At 40.5% G+C, this 24948-nt stretch overlaps 1 protein-coding gene across 5 annotated transcripts in view; it reads right to left on the reverse strand.

Moving 5' to 3' along the window:
* The window catches only part of elp4 (elongator acetyltransferase complex subunit 4), a 230912-nt gene that overhangs the window by 121815 nt on the left and 84149 nt on the right, over window positions 1–24948 (reverse strand). For all 5 annotated transcript variants that reach the window (XR_011887814.1, XM_072272816.1, XM_072272814.1 and 2 more), the window contains 2 exons: window positions 19972–20056; window positions 18321–18509 (listed from right to left, as the gene is read on the reverse strand). Coding sequence is in view for 4 of the 5 variants with exons in the window: in XM_072272816.1 (XP_072128917.1) it covers window positions 18321–18509; window positions 19972–20056 (274 nt within the window). In the remaining variant the exon portion in view is untranslated. The remainder of the gene's footprint in view (window positions 1–18320; window positions 18510–19971; window positions 20057–24948) is intronic.

Below are 24948 nucleotides of genomic sequence, written 5' to 3' on the forward strand. Positions count from 1 at the left end.
TTCTGATGGGTGACTTGCTATTTTGCATCTGTGATCTTTTAGCCACCCCATCTAAAGGAATGTAAGTACAGCACTATAATCCAAACTCATAAAGCTTTCCTACCCTGCACTTCAATACAAATTCCAAAAAAAAGTTCCATTGGAAAGGCAGAGTGAACAACAGGGGAAATCTGTGATAAGATAGAGGGCAGAAGATACTGAACGAGTAAAGTAATGGTCGAGCAAAGTGAAACAGGATGATAAATATGAGATAATGTCTGGGCCAGGAACAAATCGGAGAAGAATACATTAAAAACATAAAAGATACCAATTCCTGGAAATATGAAATGTATGGCCACAATGGGTACTTATCAAAAACTTAAAAATTAATGCTGAGTCTGGAAAGTTATAATAATGTCAGTCAGAAGATGAGATGGGGTTCCTCAAGCTTACTGTGAGCTTTGTTGGAACACTGCAGGCAGCTGAAGCAACAGAGTTCAGGATGGGGGTAAGGAACAGAATTAAAATGAATGGCAGCACATGAAAGCCTATTAACCTTGTGGACCGAATGGAGATACTCAAAGGTTCATTTATTATCTAAGCAGGTATGCAGTAAACAACTCTGAGATTTGTCTTCTCCAGATAACCACAAAACTGTGAGAACCATGGAAGTTGTTCAAAGAAAAAGATCAACACTCCCCTGCACAAAGAAAAAAATCTTGCAAATGGCAACATGATCATCAAACCCCTCCCCACACAAAAAAGGAAAAAAATCACGCAAATGGCAACAAGAACATCAAACACTCCCCATACACAAAAAACAAGTTATGCAAATGGAAAGAACTCTCAAACCCCCAACCCCACAAATAAAACTATGAAATCATGCCAAACAGCAACAAGAAAGAATGGGCGAAAACACAGAATATTAAAAACACGCTGAAAGAGACCAAATTGAGCTACAGTCCACAATCCATAAATCACAAAACGTTGGTAATATCATCCGATAGCATTGAAGGGACAGAGGCCTTCCTTTGGGAGCACTGAGAGATAAGCAGTCGCCTAGACTTAGAACCATAGAAACACAGAACACTACAGCATAGAAAACAGGCCATTTGGCCCTTCTAGTCTGTGCCAAAACATTATTCCGCTAGTCCCATTGACCTGCATCCAGTCCATAACCCTATAGACCTCTCCCATCCATGTACCTATCCAATTTATTCTTAAAACTTAAGAGTGAACCCGCATCTACCATGTCAGATGGCAGCTCGTTCCACTCTCCCACCACTCTGAGTGAAGAAGTTCCCCCTAATCCTTTCCCCTTTCATCCTAAAGCCATGTCCTCTCGTATTTATCTCTCCTAATCTAAGTGGAAAGAGCCTATTCACATTTACTCTGTCTATACCCCTCATAATTTTGTAAACCTCTATCAAATCTCCCTTCATTCTTCTACGCTCCAAGGAAGAAAGTCCTAACCTGTTCAATCTTTCCCTGTAACTCAACTCCTGAAGACCCTAGTAAATCTCCTCTGCACTCTTTCAATCTCACTGATATCGTTCCTATAGTTAGGTGACCAGAACTGTACACAATACTCCAAATTTGGCCTCACCAATGTCTTATACAACCTCACCGTAACACTCCAACTCCTATACTCAATACTTTGATTTATGAATGCCAGGGTGCCAAAAGCCTCCTTTACAACCCTGTATACCTGTGACACCACTTTTAGGGAATTATGTATCTGAATTCCCAGATCCCTTTGTTCCTCTGCACTCCTCAGTGTCCTACCATTTACTGTGCACGTCCTACCTTGATTTGTCCTTCCAAAATGCAACACCTCAGACTTGTCTGCATTAAATTCCATCTGCCGTTTTCTGGCCCATTTTTCCAGTTGGTCCAGATCCCTCCGCAAGCTTTGAAAGCCTTCCTCGCTGTCCACAACACTTCCAATCTTAGGGTCATCAGCAAACTTGCTGATCCAATTTACCAAATTATTATCTAGATCATTGATATAGACAACAAACAACAATGGTCCCAACACAGATCCTTGAGGCACACCACTAGTCACAGGCCTCCAGTCTGAGAAGCAATCATCCACTACCACTCTCTGTCTTCTCCCACACAGCCAATTTCGAATCCAGTTTACAGCTTCTCCACGGATACCTAGTGTCTGAACCTTCTGAACTAACCTCCCATGTGGGACCTTGTCAAAGGCCTTACTAAGGACCATGTAGACAACATCCACAGTCTTTCCTTTGTCTACTTTCTTGGTAACCTCTTCGAAAAACTCTGCAAGATTCGTTAAACATGATCTACCATGCACAAAGCCATGTTGACTATCCTTAATCAGCCCTTGGCTGTCCAAATACTTGTATATCCGATCTCTCAGAACACCTTCCAATAATTTATCTACTACTGATGTCAGGCTCACTGGCCTGTAATTACCTGGTTTACTTCTGGAGCCTTTTTTAAACAACGGAACAACATGAGCTACCCTCCAATCCTCCGGTACCGCACCTGTGGCTAAGGACATTTTAAATATTTCTGCCAGGGCCCCTGCAATTTCTACACTAATCTATCTCAAGGTCCGCGAGGAAATATCATATCAGGCCCGGGGGATTTATCTACCTTCATTCGCTGTAAGGCAGCAAGCACCTCGTCCTCTTTAATCTCCATATGTTCCACGACACTACTGCTTGTTTCCCTTCCTTCCACATACGCTATGCTAGTTTCCTGAGTAAATACTGATACAAAAAAATTGTTTAAGAGTTCCCCCATCTCGTGAGGCTCCAGACATAGACAACCACTTTGATCTTCTAGGGGACCAATTTTGTCCCTTACTGTCCTTTTACTCTTAATATACTTGTAGAAACCCTTTGGGTTTACCTTCACATTATCTGCCAAAGCAACTTCATGTCTTCTTTTTGCCTTCCTCATCTCCTTCCTTAGTATTTTCTTACATTTTCTATACCCCTCAAGTACCTAATTTTTTCCTTGTTGCCTATACCTGCTATACACCTCTCTTCTTCTTAAGCAGATCGCCAATATCCCTTGAAAACCAAGGTTCCTTATGCCTGTTAACTTTGCTAATCCTGGCAGGAACATGCAAACTCTGCACTCTCAAAATTTCACCTTTGAATGCCTTCCACATACTTAACACATCCTTGCAAGAAAACAACTTATCCCAATCCACTCTTCCTAGCTCCTTTCTCATTTCCTCAAAATTGGCACTTCTCCAATTTAGAACCTCAACTCGAGGACCAGACCTATCCTTATCCATAATTAACTTGAAACTAATGACAGTATGGTCACTGGACCCAAAATGTTCGCCTACACATACTTCTGTCACCTGACCTGTCTGGTTCCCTAATAGATCAAGTATTGCATCCTCTCTCGTTGGCACCTCTACGTATAGTTTTAGAAAACTTTCCTAAACACACTTGACAAACTCCATGCCATCTAACCCTTTCACAGTGTGGGAGTCCTGGTCAATATGCGGAAAATTAAAATCCCTTACTATTACAACTTTCTGTTTCTTACATCGGTCTGCATCTCTCTACGGATTTGCTTCTCCAATTCTCTCTGACTATTGGGCGGTCTGTAATACAAACCTATTAGTGTGATCATCCCTTTCCCGTTCCTCAGCTCCACCCATATGGCCTCTGCAGACAAGTCCTCCGGGCTGTCCTGTCTATACACAGCTGTGATATTCTCCCTGACTAGTAATGCCACTCCTCCCCCTTTCATCCCTCCCCCTCTGTCACGTCTGAAACAACGGAACCCCGGAACATTAATCTGCCAGTCCTGCCCCTCCTGCAACCAAGTCTCACTAATAGCAATAATGTCGTAATCCCACTTGTCAATCCACGCCCTAAACTCATCTGCCTTACCTACAATACTCCTTGCATTGAAATAGATGCACCTGAGAACATTTCTATCATGTACAATCTTTTGATTACTGTCTGTACATGCAGTCCTCACATGACCTTTATCCTCCTCCACCTCACTATCTGCTCTAACACTCTGGTTCCCCACCCCCTGCAAATCTAGTTTAAACCCCCCGAGCAGAACTAGCAAACCTACCTGCAAGGATGTTAGTCCCCCTCCAGTTCAGGTGCAAACCGTCCCGTCGGAACAGGTCCCACCTTCCCTGGAACAAAGCCCAATTGTCTAGAAACATGAAACCTTCCCTCCTGCACCATCTCCTCAGCCACGTACTTAGCTACATTATCTTCCTATTTCTTGCCTCACTAGCACGTGGCATGGGTAGCAATCCTGAGATTGCAACCCTGGAGGTCCTGTCCTTCAACTTTGCACCTAACTCCCTATATTCTCTTTGCAGGACCTCCTCCTCCTTACTATCTACGTCATTGGTCCCTACATGGACCACGACATCTGGCTGCTCACCCTCCCTCCTGAGAATACCGAGAACTCGATCTGAGATATCGCGGACCCTGGCACCAGGGAGGCAACAGACCATCCGGGATTCTCGGTCTCTCCCACAGAACCTCTTGTCTGTCCCCCTAACTATCGAATCCCCTATCACTACTGCTCTCCTCTTTTCCCTCCTTCCTTTCCAGTTTCAGTGCCAGAGATGTGACCACTACAACTTCTCCCTGGAAGGTCGTCCCCATCAACAGTATCCAAAATAGTATACTTATTATTGATGGAAACGGCCACAGGGGTGCTCTGCTCATTCTGTCTACTCCCCTTCCCCCTCCTGACAGTCACCCAGCTTCCTGCCTCCTGACTTTTAGGGGTGACTATCTCCCTGAAACGCCTGTCTATTTCTGCCTCTGCCTCACGAATGATCCGAAGTTCATCCAGCTGCAGCTCCCTAACTCGGTTTGTCAGGAGCTGCAGCTGGTTGCTCCTTTTACAGGTGTAGTCCTCAGGGACAATTGTGCTCTCCCTGACTTCCCACATACTGCATATAGAGCACTCAACTGCCCTAACTGCTGCCTCCATTAAATACTCCTAAGTTAATTAAATTAATTAAAGAAACTTACCCGGCCTTACCTCACCGGGAGCAGGCTCTGCTCGCCAAAGCCTCTCGAGCCAAAGCCTCAAAGCTCCACTCCTACCCTGAACCACTCACATACTGGCTGCTCCTCTTCAGTTACCCCTCCTTTTATTTGTCCCTGCCAATTATCTCAAGTACTCACTCCCTCTAATCAACTAATCAATGCTCTGTTCAACCCTTCAGTGGCCCTCCATGCTCCTTTTTAAAACACACTCACCTGAGCTGCTACCCAGCACTCAGCGCTCTCCCGAGCCTCCAGCTCCTCCTCCTGCTGCTGTGACTGTTCCTCGATCACACTGTGTTTGGTAATCCCACCATAGGGAAAACCACAGCATAAGCACTGAATGCAGCATACTAAATAGGAAAAGGGATGTCATGGTACAGTAGAATCTGTCACAATTGAAAAATGATGACTTAAAAAAGAATGAAAGTGTTTTTGATAGCAATAATAAAAATGCAAGGTCACAAACTCTAGGAAAATAGAGTAATTACTTAAAGGAAGTCTTCCTTGTCTTCGTGGTAGAATTTTGATATCTGTCAAAGTTCAAGCTCTGCTTCAGGTATTAAAGGCAAAATCTAGGCCAGCACTTCAGTGCAATAAAAACAAATGCTTAACTGTTGTAAATAAAAGCAACACACAAAATGCTGAAGGAACTCAGCAGCTCAGAATAGAAACTGGGTTGATTGGGGGTGAGGGATAGGTGAAGCCAGGTGAGGGGTCCCTCGTGCAGGATTTCTTGTGCTACTGTTGGATATACCTGCTTTCAGATAAGGAATCAGTTGCAAATTAGCCTTTTAAGGCCCCCTGCAGTGCTCATTCTTGTTCCAAACATCCTATTATTTTAAAGTAGCCATCAATCTTCATAGTTCATCATCTGAAGTTAAATCAAGGTTTTAGCAGGTATTTCCCAGAAAAGTGTGCACTAGGGATTCTTCTTGGCATTGAAGCTAACAAATCAACCCAAAAATCTTGAGAAATAGCAACAGAACTAGACCATGACTCCCTGGAACCCACTTTGCCATTCAACAACATCTCAATTAATTTCCTGTCTAGTTTGTTGTCATTTTCTGATTTACCTCAACTTTAAATATGTCCAGTGACTGAGCAAGCACATCATTTTTGAAGTAAAGAATATCAAAGATTTACAAACCTCTATGTGAAGAAATTTCTCATTTCAGAATAAATGTTTTTTTTTAAATTCTGAGACTATGCCTCTAGTTTTAAAGGAGTCACCCTTTCACCATGTTCTGTCACTCTGTCAATCCCCCTCATAATCTTAGATGCTTCAATTAGGTTACCATCTCATTCTTTTAATCTCGAATGAGTAAATATTTCCTCATGGGACAATCCCCTCATCTCAGGACAAATCCATAGCAAGGTATAGAGACCAAAATGGCGTACCGTATTGCAAGAGAACCCATCATAATTTCTGCAATATTTTTCTTACTTTTGTAGACTAAACCTGACCCAAATGAGAATCGCTAATCATCACGAGAGTTAGGAAAATATTACAAAAGGTATGTTAGTTGAATTTCTGTCACTGGTTCGGTACATTCCTTCAAGATTTATCCACAAATGGCTTGCTGAGGAGTTATTTTCAGCTACATAACAATACTCTTAGAAAGTCAAAATATCAAATAATGGAAACACTGTACTGTGTAGGTCAGGCAGCATCTATGGAGACAGAAAAACAGAGAAAATCTTGCATTAGAATTGGAGAAAGTTGGAGACATAAAGATTTTGGTTTGCAGAGAAATGTAGGTGGAGTGTGGCTGAGAGGAAGAGAAAAAGGCAAAATGGATGACAGAGTCGAGAAGAGACTGAAAATACAGGTTCTGTTGGTATCAGTAGAAACGAGGTGTCGGTGGTGTTGATAAAGACTAATAGATAACAAAGGGTACAGTACTAGGCAAAAGTCTTAGGCACATATTTATAGCCAGAATGCCTAAGACCTTTGCACAGTACTGTATTTGGCAACGTGGAGCGGAGAGTGAGTTTGTAAATCTGGCTGGAGCAAAGGATGTTGGGAATGGTGAGGGTGGAGTGCTGTGAGAGGGATATTGAACAGGTAGCAGAGAAAGGAATGCCAGGGTCAGGGGATGTTGCAGGTCCAGACACACCCAGCTCTGAGATATTAGGGAAGGTCATTTGATTCCAAACAATTGCTTATTGATCATTACAGAATGTCTCTCCGGTGCTTCTCACTCCATCCCTTCCCCCTTTCCCTTTTCCCAACCATGATTCGCTACCCCCAGCCCCCTTCCCTCTCTCAGTCCATCATAGAGACTCAATCAGGATCAGGTTTATCATCACTCACGTATGTCATGAAACTTTTTTTTCTCTGCGGCAGCAGTACAGTGCAATACATAAAATTACAACAGTACTGTGCAGAAGTCTGAGGCACCCTAGCACTCTATATATATGCCCAAGACTTTTGCACGGTACTGTATATCTGGGGAAAGTGTAAATAATAAATCTTAGAAGAGGAAAGAATTCTGAAAATTATTGATAAGTACAGCTGATATTTCCCTAGAGTGCAAATGAACATTGTGTGATTAAGTATAATTTTCCAAGTTACGAACATTACTCCTCCAGATTATGGAAGGTTTCAGAGTTTTGCTATTCCTTGAGTTCAAGATAAGTGGAACTCAGACTCCTCTCAGTCTTTTTCCATTTGCTATCAAACTGTGGAGGTCATTCCCTACTCTGGATAACTCAAGATTCTGGATTGCACTCCCAGGATTTATACTAAGATTTGTTTAGGATTTGTTAAGTAGTAGTTTTTCTATCAATCTCTGTTGTTCCTTTAGGTTCATCAGATGTGTGGAGAGGGGGAGCTTGCTGCATGGGCAACAACTTGCTCTCCATATCGCACTGCCTAGGCTTGCGTATCTAAGACAGCTCAGACACAATATCCATGGTCAACGCTGACTGACAAAGGCCTCAGAGAGTTTGTGTGACAAAGATCTTCTGTTTCTCTAAGTCCTCCACAACTTTATATATATGTACTTGGCTTCAAGGTAAGGATCTCAAGTTCATGTCTTTTATACATGGTACAAAATTCTCAAAAAAGACAAGCAAGAGCTTAGGTTTTATCACTTAGGTTTTATCAGTAAAAGGAAATACAGGCCTTCATACATTGTGCGGAGCCTTGTTTCATGAAAATTCTGGTGAATAACTGGGAAGGGATTTAACTGAAGTGGCGATAATGAAGCTTTCACTGAGTGTCAAAGGCTATCACATTAGCCCTATTACAAATTCCAGTGAGTTCTACAACTGGACAAAGACTCATTAAAGTTGATGTGGACTTGGCCAGCTCATTTAACTGGCAATAAGAACATGTCAATAAAAATGTAGCAATTACTAGGGAGTGTACTTTACAACAGTAAATTAGGTAAGGTATATTCATACAGCTTAATGCAAAAATAGAAAACAATGCATAGTCATTTTCCAAGCCATAATTGTTGTTTTACAGTGAAACAAATGCAAACCCAGAGGCTTACTTGAAGACTGTTATGAAATGCAGTGCCTCAAAGAAATACATCAGCTTATTGCTAATGTCACATTGATAGATGGCATGTTATTTTATGGATAAAAACTCAGTCTGAAGTCTCGTCCTTTATAAATGTACTGTTGATTTAATAGATTCAGAAACAGACATGAATTGAGAATGACATTGTTAAAAATTATTAGAGAATATTCTCAGAACAACATTTTAATTTGACAAGTTATGCATAATCTTCATGTGAATTTCAACAAAAGGAAATGGCAAGTTCCGACTTCCAAGTTCCACAATCAACTTCTTTTTCAAGTAATTTCGTGGTAATTGGCTAGAACATTAGCCGAACCACAGTCAAGTGTTTGGAAACACACACTCAATGATTTAGGAACAGCTTCCCTCCATTGCTATTAGATTTCTGACAGGACAATGAACACATGAACACTATCTCACTATTTTTGCTCCCTTTTGCACTACATATTTAATTTAATTTTTTATATACATGTATATTTCTTATGGTAATTTAAAATTTTTAAAATGTTTTGTACCGTACTGTTGCTGCAAAACAACTTTCACCACATATTCTCATTTGAAGTATCATTTCTGTCTATTTAACAGCAGGCACACAACTGCCAGAATGCCATGGAGGTAAACACCAATTGGGGAAAAAGGAGGTTACCTCAGAAAGCTCCAGTCTTTAGCTGCGTAATAAGAGTCAAAACTGTAACTGTACTGTAGGACAAAATATCAGCAGTGAGGCAAAGCAACAATAACATCCAGAGACAGGTGAGGTAGATTTACTTTCATTTTGACATTTGCAAAATTGATTTTTGTGCCACTAACATAATCTGACATGACACCACTGGTAAAAGATTCAAGATTCAAGATTGCTTAGTGTAAAGGAGAACAAAATGGTTGTTACTTCAGATCCGATGCAGCAAAAAAAACACTAGAACATAAAGAACACAAATCTAAATGCAAAAAAGAACACAGTAAATATAAAAACAAATCTATAAAATACATTGTACAAATAATAAAATGATTGTATGTACATAAAGTGATGCTAGGTGATGTGTATGTGGTGGTGGTGGGGTTGATCAGCCTGAAGGCCGGAGGAAGTAACTGTTTTTGAGTTTAGTGATCCTGGCATCATTGCTGCATAGTCTCTTCCGTGATGTGAGTGAGACAAACAGTCCATGAGGAGGAGGATTAGTGGGATTCTTCATGATACTGCTGGTCTTCTTCCAGCATCTTTCTGTATATGTGTCCTTGATTGTGGGTAGACTGGTGCTGGTGATATGTTGGGTAATTTTAACTACCGGTTGTAGAGCCCTCCTGTCTACTGCACTACAGATTCCTTATCAAACAGTGATGCAGCATGCTAGGAAGTCTCTTGGGTAATAGCCGCAAGCCCAGTCTATTTATGTTATTGAAGATCTCATTCCATTTTATACAAAAGAGCTGATGGCTCTTCCATTGAGCCACTAATATTCCTCCATTTCTAAACAACCCTGAAAATATACTATTTACTCCTAGAATGAATGAGCTGATGATGACTTGGAGCTCAAACTTCCAAGCACAGCAAATACTTGTATCACCTGCATACTCCAGCTTGACTGCTGAGGTTCAAGTGACCTTGGTACCGGAATACAGTTACTATGTCTTGAACAGTTTCCAGTGGCACTGAAGATTAGCTCAAATCCTGTTGGATGCTTGTTGGAGGTGAGGTGCAAAACTGAGGTGAGAAGATTGAGAAAAACCTCACCATTTATTCACTGAAGCATTCTTGAAGATAGGCCTTACACCCAACATCTGCAAGTGGAAGATCTTCTACCAAAATGCCCACTGGACCATTCTACCTTCCAACAATAAAAATTCACAGCAAGACCCTGGAAAATGAGAAGCTATTCCGTATCTCAGGAGTCACATTTTGGCATCGGCTGAAATTGATAATGAAATTTACCACCGCCTTCAATGTGCCAGCAAAGCCTTAAATCAATTGAGGAAAAGTGTACGTGAAGATCAAGACATGAAATCTGGCATGAAAGTCCTGGCCTGTGGGCTGAAGTGAGTTCTACCTTCCTATATGCTTTAAACCTGAATGAGCTACACTTAGTGGCCACTTTATTAGGTACACAATAGACAATAGGTGCAGAAGTAGACCATTCGGCCCTTCGAGCCTGCACCTGCTCATTAATGCAAATATCCAATCAGCCAATCACGTGGAAGCAATGCAATGCATAAAAGCATACAAATTTGGTCAAGAGGTTCAGTTGTTGTTCAGCCCAAACATCAGAATAGGGAAGAAATGTGATCTAAGTGACGTTGACTGTGGAAGTACCACACCTGGGTTCCTGGGTGTCAAGATCTCTGAGGATCTAATCTGGTCCCAACACATTGATGTAGTCATAAAGAAGGCAAGACAGCGGCTATACTTTATTAGGAGTTTGACAAATATGCTCAAAAACTTCTATAGTTGTACCGTGGAGAGCATTCTGACAGGCTGCATCACTGTCTGGTAATGGAGGGGCTACTGCAGAAGGTTGTAAATCTAGTCAGCTCCAGCTTGGGCACTAGCCTACAAAGCATCCAGGATATCTTTATGGAGCGGTGTTTCAGAAAGGCAGCATCCATTATTAAGGACCTCCAGCACCCAGGGCATGCCTTTTTCTCACTGCTACCATCAGGTAGGAGATACAGAAGCCTGAAGGCACAAACTCAGTGATTCAGGAACAGCTTCTTCCCCTCAGCCATCTGATTCCTGAATGGACTTTGAACCTTTGGACACTACCTCACTTTTTTAATATACAGTATTTCTGTTTTAACACATTTTTAAATAATCTATTCAATATGTGTAATTTACTTGTTTATTTATTATGTTTTATTTTATTTATTATTACTCTTTTTTCTGTCTGTGCTAGATTGCATTGCATTGCATATGTATTGCATTGAACTGCTGCTGCTAAGTTAACAAATTTCTCATCACATGCCGGTGATAATAAACCTGATTCTGATTCTGTACCTAACAAAGTGGCCACTGAGTGGATAACAAACATCAAAAGGCACTGTGAAAACACCACCAAACCTACCTCTGCAAAATCCTCCATATACACTGAAAGGTTAAGTGAATGAATGTTAGCATCTTCTCCTAGGTCAACATTCCTAGTATTAAGGGCCCTAATTACTCTTAGTCTGATCATGTTGGGCAGACAATGCCATTTACATGTCCAACATCAATCTTCTGAAAGAGACTATCCATTCCAAAGCAACACACACACAAAATGCTGGAGGAAACAGTCGAGTTTCGGGTCGAGACCTTTCTTCAGGACTGGAAAGGAAGGGGGAAGACGCCAGAATAAAAAGGTATGGGGAGGGAAAGGAAGATAGCTAGAAGGTGATAGGTGAAGCTAGGTGAGGAGGAAAGATAAAGAGCTGGAGAGAAGGGAATCTGATAGGAGAGGAGAGTGGACCATAGGAAAAAGGGAAGTAGGAGGGGACTCAAGGGAATGTGATAGGCTGGTGATAAGAAGTAAAAGGCCAGGAACAGAAGAGGAGGGGAGGAGGATTTTTTTCACTGGAAGGAGAAACCGGTATTCATGCCAGCAGGTTGGAGACTACCCAGACAGAATATAAGGTACTGCTCCTCACGCCGAGGCTTCATCCCATTCTAGAGTATTTACAATGGTTTTGAAATCTTGAGGACAAGAATAAGGAGCTCACAGTCGTGATGTAAGCAGTGGGAGTAAAGTGTCACCTAAAAAGCAAAGTTTTTTTCCTGTCTCCTGAATCACCTGTAGAAAGGTCTGGGACTTCTACACCAGCACTTACTGGCTACTTCTGAACCCATAAAACTGGAAGCCGAAGCAGTAGCACAAAGTCTTCAATCCTGAGAAGCTGCCCAAAAAGGAAGGAGTAGGAGGTTATAAATACAAGAAATTCTGTTGATGCTAGGAATCCAGAGCAACACACAAACACAATTCTGGAAGAGCTCAGTGTGCCAGGCAGCATCTACGGAGGGGAATAAACAGTCAATGTTTCAGGCCAAGATGCTTCATCAATCCCTCATCAGGAGTAGGAGATTTCTATGCACAAAGTGACTGTTACATACACTTGCAAAACAACTTTCAGAGAATAATTTGATGAAAAGTGACAGTAGGTGTTGAACCACCCTAAAAATTAAGTGTAAGCTAAGTGTTGTGATAATGTAAAACTAGTTATTTGGGGCAGGTTACAAAGAGACAAAGTGTTTAATAGGAATTTTGGAATATGGTTGCCAGAGAACAAGATGAACTCTTGATCTCTCAGTGTACTCCGACATGGCCCCTGCATGTTATTTGTCTATCTGCACTGCATTTTCAATGTAATGGTAATACTATATTCATGCCTACTGTTATCCTTATTTCCATTCTATTACCTTGATCTACTTATGTCTGGATGGCATAGAGACAAAAGGTTTCCAGTATACCTCAGTACCTGTGGCAAAGAAAAATCAATTAGCAATGACCAAGGACAGGTCTTGTCTCCCAAATTTGAGTTAGTTATTTGACTCAATGATTCAGGAATTGCTTCTTCCCCTTTGCCATCTGATTTCTAAATAGATATTGAACCCAATGAACACTACGTCTCTACTCTTCTTATTTTCAATTTTGCTCTGCTTATTTAACTATATATGTATGTATATGTGTGTATGCGTGTGTGTATATATAAAAAAACTTACTGTAATTCACATATTTCCTCTCTATTATTATGTATTGTGTTGTACTGCTGCTGTAAAGACAACAAATTTCACGCCATATGCCGGTGGTAATGAAACCTGATTTTTATTTGGATCATGTGCATGGACTTAGCATAGCACGGGTGTGCTGAGCCGGAAGGGCCTGTTGCAGTACTGTATCTCTAAATAAATATATTGTTTAGAATTGTTGGCATAGAAATTGGCAGATACAGTTTAATCCAGACAAGTGTGATGTGATGTGATGCATTTTGGGATGTCAAATACAAATGGAAAGTATACAGTAAATGGCAGGACCCTTAGGAGCGCTGCTGTATAAAGGAATTTTAGGATACAAGTTCATAGTTCCTTGACAGTGGCAGTGCAACTGGATAGTGTTAAGAAGGCATACACTATGTTTGCCTTTGACAGTGGAAGCACAGAGTATAAAGGTTGGAATGGCATGTTGCAGCTGTATAAAAGTCTGGGTAGGACACTTGGAGTATTTTGTGCAGTTCTGGTTGCTACATTACAGGAAGGATGTGGAGGCTTTGGAGAAGGTGCAGAAGGGGTTCACCTGGATATAGCCTACAGTGCAGTATACTAGCTATAAGGAGAGGCTGGACAAACTTGGATGGTGTTCTCTGAAACAATTGAGGTGACATGATAGAAGTATAAGAAATATTGACGAAGGGTCTCGGCCTGAAACGTCGACTGTACCTCTTCCTAGAGATGCTGCCTGGCCTGCTGCGTTCACCAGCAACTTTGATGTGTGTTGCTTGAATTTCCAGCGTCTGCAGAATTCCTGTTAAGAAATATTGAGAAGCTTTGATCATGTAGATGATCAGATAATTTTTTAACCAGGGTGGAAATGTCAAATACACAAAGGCAAAAGTTTAAGATGAGAGGGAGAAAGATGAAAGGAGATTTGTGAGGCAGTTTATTTTATGCAGAATGTTGAGTGCCTGGAATGTATTGCCCGGGGAGGTGGTAGAAGCAGATACAATAGGAATTATAATTACAGAGTCCAGAGGAAGTTCAAGAGAATGATTCTGGGAATGAAAGGGTTAACATACGAGGAGTGTTTGATGACCCTGGGCCTGTACTCTCTGGAGCTTACAAAATTAGGGGTGGATCATATTGAAACCAAATATTGAAAAGCTTCCTATAGTGGAGGAGTCTAGGACCAGAGGGCACAGCCTCAGAATAAAGGGACATCCATTTAGAATAGAGAGGAGGTGGAATTTCTTTGACCAGGAGATGGCAAATCTGTGGCATTCATTGCCACAGATTGCTGTGGGAGTCAAGTCACTGGTATATTTAGATTGGAGGTCGCCAGGTTCTTGATTAATCAGGACATCAAAGGGTACAGGGAGAAGGCAAGACAATGAGGTTGAGAGGGATAATGAATCAGCCATAAAGGAATGGCAGAGCAGACTTGAATGGCGAATGGTCTAATTCTGCTCCTCTGTCTTATGGTCAATGCTTAAGAGGCATTTAGACACATGAATAGGTGGAGGATAGAGAGATCTGAACCTCATGCAGCTATATGGGATTAGTTGGAACGGCATTATGATTGGGGTAGACATGGTGAATTGAAAGGTCTGTACTTTAATTCAATGAAAGCAGCACTACAGATAGATAGGGTCGTAAATAAAGCTTTTGGCACATTGGCCTTCATAAATCAAAGTACCGAGTACAGGAGATGATATGTAATGTTGAAGTTGTATAAGACGTTGATGAGGCCTAATTTGGAGTATTGTGTGCAGGTTTGGTCACCTACTTACCAGGAAAGATGTAAATAAGGTTGAAAGAGCTCTGAGAAAATTTACAAGGATGTTACTGGATCTGGAGGATCTGAGTTAAAGCGCAGCAAGTGTTGGGGAGGAATACCAGCGGAGCATGGGCTATTCCATGTAGCCAATGAGAAGACAGGCACAGCTGAGGCTCACGTGAGTGCTCATGACTACACCTTTAGTTTGAAGTGGGAGGGGCTAAAAGAGAAATTGTTGAGTGGGAGAACCAGTTCAAACAGAAAGAGGAGGGATGTAGTGGAGGTTGCGGTCTAGAAAAATGTGGAGAGATGAATGATGGAAGTGTAATGGGACTGTACATCCATAGTGCAAATAATTGGATCAAGGCCAGGGAAATGAAAGAGATTGTGTGATGGAAGGCATGTGAGGTATCATGGATGTATCCTAATAAGGACGGAAGTGTATAGGAACTGGACATTCATGCTGAAAGTAAGGCCAGGGAACTGAAAATGATCGAAGTGATAAAGGGTGACAAGGACAGATTTCAAGTTAAGGAACAGAAGTAAAGCATGGGGGACGTAATGATGTACTTTCCTATCTTTGTGCCATGGCAAATTGAGATTGTTGGTCTTTGATGATGTGGTTTGAGTATCTCAGAAACTGCGGAACTCCTGAGATTTTCACACATAACTGTCTCTAGAGTTTTCAGAGAACGGTGTGAGAAACAATAAAATTCCAGTGAGCAGCAGTTGTCTGGGCGAAAATGCCTTGTTAATGAGAGAATTCAGAGAAGAGTGGCCAGACTGCTTCAAGTTATCAGGAAGGCAACAGTATCTCAAATAACTATGCATTCCAACAGTGTTGTGGAGAAGAGCATTTCTGAATGCACAACATGTTGAACCTTGAAGTGGATGGGCACATCAGCCGAAGACCACACTGGGTTCCACTCCTGTACCTGTGGCCACTGAGTGTACTAGGTCAATTGTCACCTCACGCCTACCTTAACCTCCAATGTGATCGTGACTGACCTGACCTATGCCTCAACTTCACTTTTGAGACAGATCTTCGTATCCTGGAGTTCTCCAATTTTTTTTCAACAATTTATCTATTTTCTCCTTAAATATCATCAATGATCTCGCTCTCACAATACTCCAGAGAAGAGAATTACAGAGATTCATCGCTCTCTGTGCGAAGAAATTCTTACATATCGTTGAACGATTGCCCTCTTATTTTGTAACTATAGGATTGGAAGCAGGCGGTTTCAATGGTGAAGATTTCAGGTCAAGCACACAACTGAAGGCAGTACTACTTTCAAATGTTGCTGTTCAGGAGTAGCATGTAATTGAGAAAGAAGAGATGGTTATGCGGCGATTCTTTTGAGACTCCAGAGGTAAGAGTGGAAGCCAAAGGAGGCATCCCAGTTCACTTTATCAGAGAATTAGGAATGAGCAATAAATGAGAGTTTATCAGTATTATTAATATTTTGAACAAAATGTGAATATTAAATATAATTTATTAATGTATCAATGGTAAAGACAATAAAATAAATTATGATTAGTTAAAATAATGACATTGCTATGTTTTTCAAACTATAATAAATTGAATGATTTTGTAATTCTCAAAAATGATCAGGTGCTGCTCTACTTTCTGAACAGTTCATTTACCTTAAAAGACAGCTGAAAAAACATTTACTGCCAAAACATACTGGACTTTAAATAAATGAATGTACTCAATAATTATCTGCTACATTAAGTATTTGTACCCATTAAATGTGCAAGCCATAAGTGCATATTCCTTTATTAATGTGTTAATAGGATTCCTAAAAAAGTTATTCAATTCTGAAGCTATTGTCAAGCAAAGTTATTCATCACAAAAAAAGCTGACATTATAGCTACCTACTTTCACATCTTTTTGAAACAATACATTGACACACTGATTAATTATTGTTGCAAAAACAGTAGCAGAACATATACTTAATGGCCAATTTATTAACTACACCTTACACTGGCTTGTTAATGCAAATATCAAATTAGCTAATCATGTGGCAGCAAAAAGCATGCAGCCGTGTTCAAGAGGTTCAGTTGTTGTTCAGACCAAACATCACAATACAGAAGAAATGTGATCTAAGTAACTTTGACCACGGACTTACTGTTGTTGCCAATCAGGGTGGCATGATATCTCAGAAACTACTGTTCTCCTGGGATTTTCACGCATAACAGTCTCTAGAGTTTATGATGCAAAAAACAAAAAAACACCCTATGAGTGGTAGTTCTGTGGGTGAAAATGCCTCGTTATTGAGAAAGGTCACTGGAGAACGGTCAGATTGGTTCAACCTGACAGGAAGGCAACGGTAATTCAAATAACCATTTGTAACAACAGTGGTATGCAGAAGAGCATGTCTGAATGCACAACATTTCAAATCTTGAAGTGGATGGACTACAGCAGCAGAAGATCACGAACATACACTCAGTGGTGACTTTGGGTACCTAATAAAGTGGCCACTGAGTGTAGGACAAAGTCAGGGAAATGGTGCCGTTCTGGGTAACACGAAACAAGTAGATTTTAATTTGCAATATGGGATAAAAATTAGCTTTAGAGTTCAGTTTCATCCTGCTTTGCTATCAGACATAGTTCATGAACTCATCATATCAGTTTCAGAAGAAATGCACGCAAACAGATTTGGAACAATCAGTGTAAACAGAAGCCTGAATTCAAAAGCAAAAGTAAAAAAACACACACAATTGCAACTCCTGGAAACCTTGTAAAGTTTTGATGGAGAGTCTTTGGAAAGAAATGTTACTTGCAGTTTTTTTCCCAAAGATGCAACGTATTTCTGGTACTAATAGTACAAATTATATAATTATATCCCCTACTCCAAAGTCTATTGAAGAATATTTCACTCCCTGTCCACCATGTCATATCCAAGTTCATCCTCTGTTGCTTAACTGACTTTCAAACAGGACAACAGCACATTCACCTCCCTGGTTTATTCTGATCAGAGATTACCTTTCCCTTTTTCCAATCATGTCTCATCTGATCCCACCACCATCCGGTGGATCTAAGGTGACACTCAATCTATTGTATCATACCCTGCTGGGAAACAGATTTGGGATACAAATCAGTGGTAGCATTTTATGAAGTTTGAATGGCAGTATAACAGAACTTTCTATAAACTGGAAATAATGAACTTGCTCTAAGGTTTTGTTGCTGGACAGCCACAGTTCTGTGAGAAATATCATAACATAAGCAAAGATTTTCTGAGGAAACATGGCTTTATCACTGCAACCAGACTGCTACAGAAAAGGTAATTAGAATAATCATGTACTGTATAAAGTATTCCACTTAAGGAGTCTAACCTGGATGAGGTATGCTGGCACGGTAATAATACAAGCAGAGAGAGATGTTCTGAGAAGTCCACGGAGTGCATACAGAAATTTAGTCAGACTGTACGCAGATTCAGGGTTTTCATTAAGGCCAACATCGTCTCCCCATAATACTGAGCCAAGTGAATGGATTCCTATCCGCAGGATGTTCCTCTGTTTAGTCTGTAGGAAGAGAGGTGCAAATGAATGTGACGAAACAGCAGGGGTTTGCTTATAAATGACACCCTTCCTACCCAGTTTGCATTCTAACATACAAGAGCTACAACAGCTACTGGACAGGTGACGAGGCTTTGAAATTTCTGTCTGGACTTGCTTTCCAGCTGCCTAACGGCTCATAAAACAGCTTGTTTCCTTGGCATATCAACAGGGAAGGATATCAGTAGAACCTTAATAAGAGCTGCACTTTTGCAAAGCCTACATAGCTGCTAGCAAAGTGCCAAGAAAGGATCAGCGTATGCTAGACTTCCAGCTGGTTTGGGCTAGGATTCTATTAACAAATGCTGCCTGTGGAATCACAAACGATTCATGCTACCAAAAAGGATAGCTTATTCTATACTTTTACTTACATGGAGAGACCAGTTGCCTAGACACACAAAGAGCATTGTGTAAATTTTTGTTTGATCATATGTGGCTGGTTGTGATAAAGAAGCAAAATGAGACAGAAATCAACTGAAGAAAATGTGTAAAATTTAATTGTTTACAAAGATATTTAATAAAACTAAACATAGTTGCAAACAAACCCACTCAATCAGATGAGTTTGCTAAAAGACCCAGTGTGTGTACATATATATGGCTTCACCACATATGCCGTCGCTTTTTGAGATACCCTGCTTTGGAAGACCTGTCATCTTGCTACAGAAACAGCGAGGCACACTGTACTGTGGGAACTGTTAAGACATGCCTGTTGCCATGGTTACTACTGGGAAGGGGAGAGGTGTCTGTCAGGGACCAATTTACTTCTCCAAAGGGGTTTTGCCTCCACAGGGAAAGACAGCCTGTCCAGATCTGTGTCGAAATCTCAGTAGAGATTGTGAGCTGAGCAATAACAAGCTAAATTAAGATACAAGTATTAGTAAGAGCTAAAGTTGCTCTGAAGTTTTTCTTCAGTTTGAAGCCCAGGCTCAGCCAATTTAGTTAACATTGTTGAAATGTTGACTGCACAGCCTCCAACAAACCTGAATTAACTAAGCTTTTCCCTGCAACAAAACAAAGATTTTCTTGGTCATGGTTCTGTCAAGGCTACAAGTTTTACAACAGAGATATTTTCATTACAACATCAATGTAAAACGCCTAATGTAGCTTAATGTGGAGTCAGGCTAAGCCACTTTCTCGAATGGACAGCTCCTTTTTAGGTGCTCAGTGACTAATGATGCCAAAGCACACTGCTTATGCACATCAATGCTTGTACCCAATAGAGATGAGGAAAGCTCAAAACGTGAGGCAAATGCATATTAACATATGACCCACACTCTGTCTTTGCAATGCTTGTTTACTTCAGCTGTGCTTAGAAACAGCTTGTTCATTGTTGATTATTCCAAGCCCTTCCGGCTGCACCCCGGAGAGCGCTATGAAAACAACATTAGTTACTTGATTACAGAAGACACTAAGGGCTTGTGCACCATACCTGGGGACCGGTTCCATCAAATCCTTCCTCACGGATGACTCTCTGTATGGCTCTAAGCAGCTTGACGTAACCAAAGTTCATGTTACTATCAAAAAAAAGTGTGAAATGGAAGTCACAAATTTAAAAAAAAAAATCACTTTAGCACTCCATTGGTAGTTTTATGCATTTAATGAGAAAAATCTACAATGTCACACATGAACAGAATATGGGGTGGGGGCGGATGTTGCTGAGAAAAATTGGAAAATGAGGTTGATGTAGGATTTGTGTCAATGAATGGTTGATAGTTGGCACACATTTGATGGGCTGAAGGGCCTGATATCACTGTGTAAGTTTAATATTAAAGAGCGTGCCCTTTCTAAGAGAAAATTATGACCTTTACTTAATGTAGATAATACTGATGAAATGGATTTCCCCAAACTAAGATACTTTCAACTCAAAGCCAATACAGCTGATTTCTGATGAGCACATGACTTAAACAATAAAGATTTTGCTTAGGATTACTATTACGTTTGGAAAACCACTGATCCATTAGATGTGAATGAGTGAATACTTTTCATGGACTGGATATTAATCTATTCCAGCTATATTACAAATTAACAACTTGCAAAAGTAGTTTTTTACAACTTTTAAGCAAACTACACATCCTTTGCCTTCCACCCAGGTTTCTGCAGCTCTAGTTCTATTTATAACCTGTAGTCCCAAGCCAAAGCAAAATCTTAATTTCATTCTAAATTGCTTAAGTGAAAAATAAAATTGAACTAATAAGTTGAGTTCACAGCACAGCCATATAAATAAAATGCACCCTGGGAGTCAGCAGTCGTTCGCTTCTATTAACTACCTCAGTGACCTGACACCATATGAAAGGGATATTCTGCAGAGACAAGGATGCCTTAATTATGTCAGGCTCACTTACCTCCTAGAAAATTAATGATTTAATGAAGCAACTTAAAAGATGAAACCACCACAGCATTTCTGTGTTAAATCGTAGATTAATTAACATATTGTTAATGAACTGCCACAGCAAGCACACCTGATCAAAGTCCTCATCACCTGAGCTCATCTTGTTGAAATTTTGTAATTTTAATAAAAACATTTAGCAAAATGTTTTTTTTCTGACTCCTTCCAAAATAAACTGATGATTACACCACAATATGTTGCTGCTTTGGTCAAGAAAATAAAATTGAAGTGACATGCAAATATCCATTATAAACTACAGGTAGATGACAGACAACTGAACAAATATGAATATTAGTGGAAAAATATTCACTTCCAATTTTTGAATATATAAAGTAAGAAGCAGATATACAGTAATATCAAGTAATTTCTTCGCTTTTAATAGGTCAACTTGTTAAGGTTACAAATAGCATATTAAACAAAGTATAAAGACATTGAATAGAATATAAAAAAAATGAAAGAACAAGCCAGGCAAAAAAAAATCTCCTCCTAAATAAATGATTAAATAACTCAGACAAAAGGCACAAATTAGTTTCTCCCAGCTTACATGTGGGAACATATAGGAGTTTGAATATTTATTATTCTACTTCATGTGAAATTTCATGCAATTGAAAGAGTGCTTTGTTAGTTCCATAATTCCCTGAACTATTCATTCTTTAAGAGAAACCTTTAAAAGCTTTAAATGTGTTAAGTTAGAAATTGGTGATCATGAATGGCTAAATTCGTATTTTTTTAAATGGAAATAGTAAAAGTATTTGTACAGTGCATGAAATATTTGTAAAATAAATTTGGCATTCCTTCTTTTCAATTGATGATGATACAATTCCATAACATTTCTAAATCAAATACTGTAAGTGACAGTATTATTTAGATTAACATACTAAAAGTTTACATAAAGAACATAACACTTAAGTGTTTCAAGCAAACCTGCTAGACATAAAAAGATCAGACCTTGAGAAGCTTATGATAATAAGCTTATGAGTCCTTCGAATAATTCACAATTATCTCTAAATTCTTCAGTAAAATGAAATCTGATCAGCCAAGAGCAACAAATTTCATGACATATGCCACTGATATTAAACCTGATTTTGATTCTGATTCTGAGCAGTTACTGAGAGTTGGTTATGAAATCTAGAATCAATTCAAATTAATATAACACAGTGCCAAAAATAATGTTTGCATCGTGCAAGGTAATAATATGTAATAAATGCAAATTAAGAATTCTATTTCATTATTACTTAAAATTAATTAACTAACCAGGATAAAGGGGAAGTTTAAATTTAAAAAAAAATGTCAGATCAAGACATTTGAGGGGTGAGGCTAAGTTTTTTACTCAGAGAATTGTATATGCCTGGAATGTGCTGGCTGGCATTGAGGCAAATATATTAGAGGATTTCAAGATACATTTGGATAGGCATGTGGATGTAAGGAAGATGGAGGGATATGGGCATGGTATAGGTAGAAGGGATTAGTGTTTGGGTGTTTTTGATTTGCTTTTTAGCTAGTTCCTGTGCTGTACTCTTCTATGTTCTAAAGTATCAAGAGTTGAGGCTGGCCTGGTATACTGATTGTTTGAAAATTACAATACTGAGGTGGGGTGGAATGCAAGGAAACAAGGGAGAGAATTAACTTACTTAAAGGAGGATTGATACAAAAACATTCACCTTACCACACCTTGCCTCTAGAACCAAGGTCACCCCTTAGGTTATTGAACTGCAGCAGGCAAATAGTGCTTATTTACTTGCACAAGCTCCAGGTCATTTCCATTTGCTCATTGGAACATACAGGAGAATAAGTCCTATGCTTAACATCTGTAAAGCAAATATCCTCTATGACCCTGCTGTATAACACTGTCCTTCAACAATAAAGGTCCACAGCAAAATCATGGAAAATATGCTTCCCATATCCAAGGAACTACTTCAGACATGGATGATGAAATTCACCATGACTTCCAGTGCACCAGCATGGCTCCAGTGGTTTTGAGAAAAATAGTGTTTGAATACCAAGATGTCAGAGCAATGACAAAGCTCATGATCTATCAGGAAATGATGATCTGTACACTTGTTGGCTTTTAAGACATGGACAACTTAAAGCAGACACTGGGAAGATACTACTACTGATATCTCCTCAAACCTCATTGGCAAGATAAGAAAACTTATGTCAACATCTCCAAAGTTTTGATGTCCTAACTCCATTCATTCGACTCGGATAGGAAGCCACGTTGTTCCAATCCATAAATGGACTTTTTAAACAGACAGTCTAAAGCAAACCCTGACATGGCAAGTGATTACCAGCTGGATGGAGGAAAAGACTCAAAGATGTTCTTAAATGCCATAACATCTCTACCAACCTTTGAGAATCTCTGGCCCACGACCATTCAAAATGGGAAAACATTTGTAACCAAATCCATTTATTGGAATCAAACAGAAGGCAGGTATAAATGGGCTGTATGGAAAATATGGCACAACCTCCCACACTGTTGCATCTCCTGAGCTACCTATGGCTTCATCAGCTATCACAGAACCCAAAGAACTGGTGTGGAAGCAAGTTATTCTTAATTCTTGCAAACTAAAATGATGACCATCAAGGCCTCCGGTAAAATTACTAACTTAAGGTAATTTAAACGCAAACAACACAGCTATCTGGACTATTCCTCTTCTCACCCTGTCTCTTGCAAAAACGCCATCCCCTTCTCGCAATTCCTCCGTCTCCGCCACATCTGCTCTCAGGATGAGGCTTTTCACTCTAGGATGAGGGAGATGTCTTCATTTTTTAAAGAAAGGGGCTTCCCTTCCTCCACTATCAACTCTGCTCTTAAACGCATCTCCCCCATTTCACGTACATCTGCTCTCACTCCATCCTCCCACCAGCCCACTAGGAATAGGGTTCCCCTGGTCCTCACCTACCACCCCACCAGCCTCTGGGTCCAACATATTATTCTTCGTAACTTCCGCCACCTCCAACGGGATCCCACCACTAAGCACATCTTTCCCTCTCCCCCTCTCTCTGCATTCCGAAGGGATTGCTCCCTACACAACTCCCTTGTCCATTCGTCCCCCCCATCCCTCCCCACTGATCTCCCTCCTGGCACTTATCCGTGTAAGCAGAACACGTGCTACACATGCCCTTACACTTCCTCCCTTACCACCATTCAGGGCCCCAAACAGTCCTTCCAGGTGAGGCAACCCTTCACCTGTGAGTCGGCTGGGGTGATATACTGCGTCTGGTGCTCCCGATGTGGCCTTCTATATATTGGCAAGACCTGACGCAGGCTGGGAGACCGCTTTGCTGAACACCTACGCTCTGTCCGCCAGAGAAAGCAGGATCTCCCAGTGGCCACACATTTTAATTCCACATCCCATTCCCATTCTGACATGCCTATCCACGGCCTCCTCTATTGTAAAGATGAAGCCACACTCAGGTTGGAGGAACAACACCTTATATTCCGTCTGGGTAGCCTCCAACCTGATGGCATGAACATTGACTGCTCTAACTTCCGCTAAGGCCCCACCTCCCCCTCGTACCCCATCTGTTACTTATTTTTATGCACACATTGTTTCTCTCACTCTCCTTTTTCTCCCTCTGTCCCTCTGAATATACCTCTTGCCCATCCTCTGGGTCCCCCCCCACCTTGTCTTTCTTCCCGGACCTCCTGTCCCATGATCCTCTCGTATCCCTTTTGCCAATCACCTGTCCAGCTCTTGGCTCCATCCCTCCCCCTCCTGTCTTCTCCTATCATTTTGGATCTCCCCCTCCCCCTCCAACTTTCAAATTCCTTACTCACTCTTCCTTCAGTTAGTCCTGACGAAGGGTCTCGGCCTGAAACGTCGACTGCACCTCTTCCTAGAGACGCTGCCTGGCCTGCTGCGTTCACCAGCAACTTTGATGTGTGTAACTTAAGATAATTGCTTGATATATGTACAGAAGTTTGTATTGGTGGTTTTAGTTCCATGCATAGTTACCCTCATTAGAGATAATCATTGAAATGAAATGAAACATCTTTATTGTCATTGCATAGCACAA

Source organism: Mobula birostris, chromosome 11 (assembly GCF_030028105.1).
Source record: "Mobula birostris isolate sMobBir1 chromosome 11, sMobBir1.hap1, whole genome shotgun sequence".
NCBI lineage: Eukaryota > Metazoa > Chordata > Chondrichthyes > Myliobatiformes > Myliobatidae > Mobula > Mobula birostris.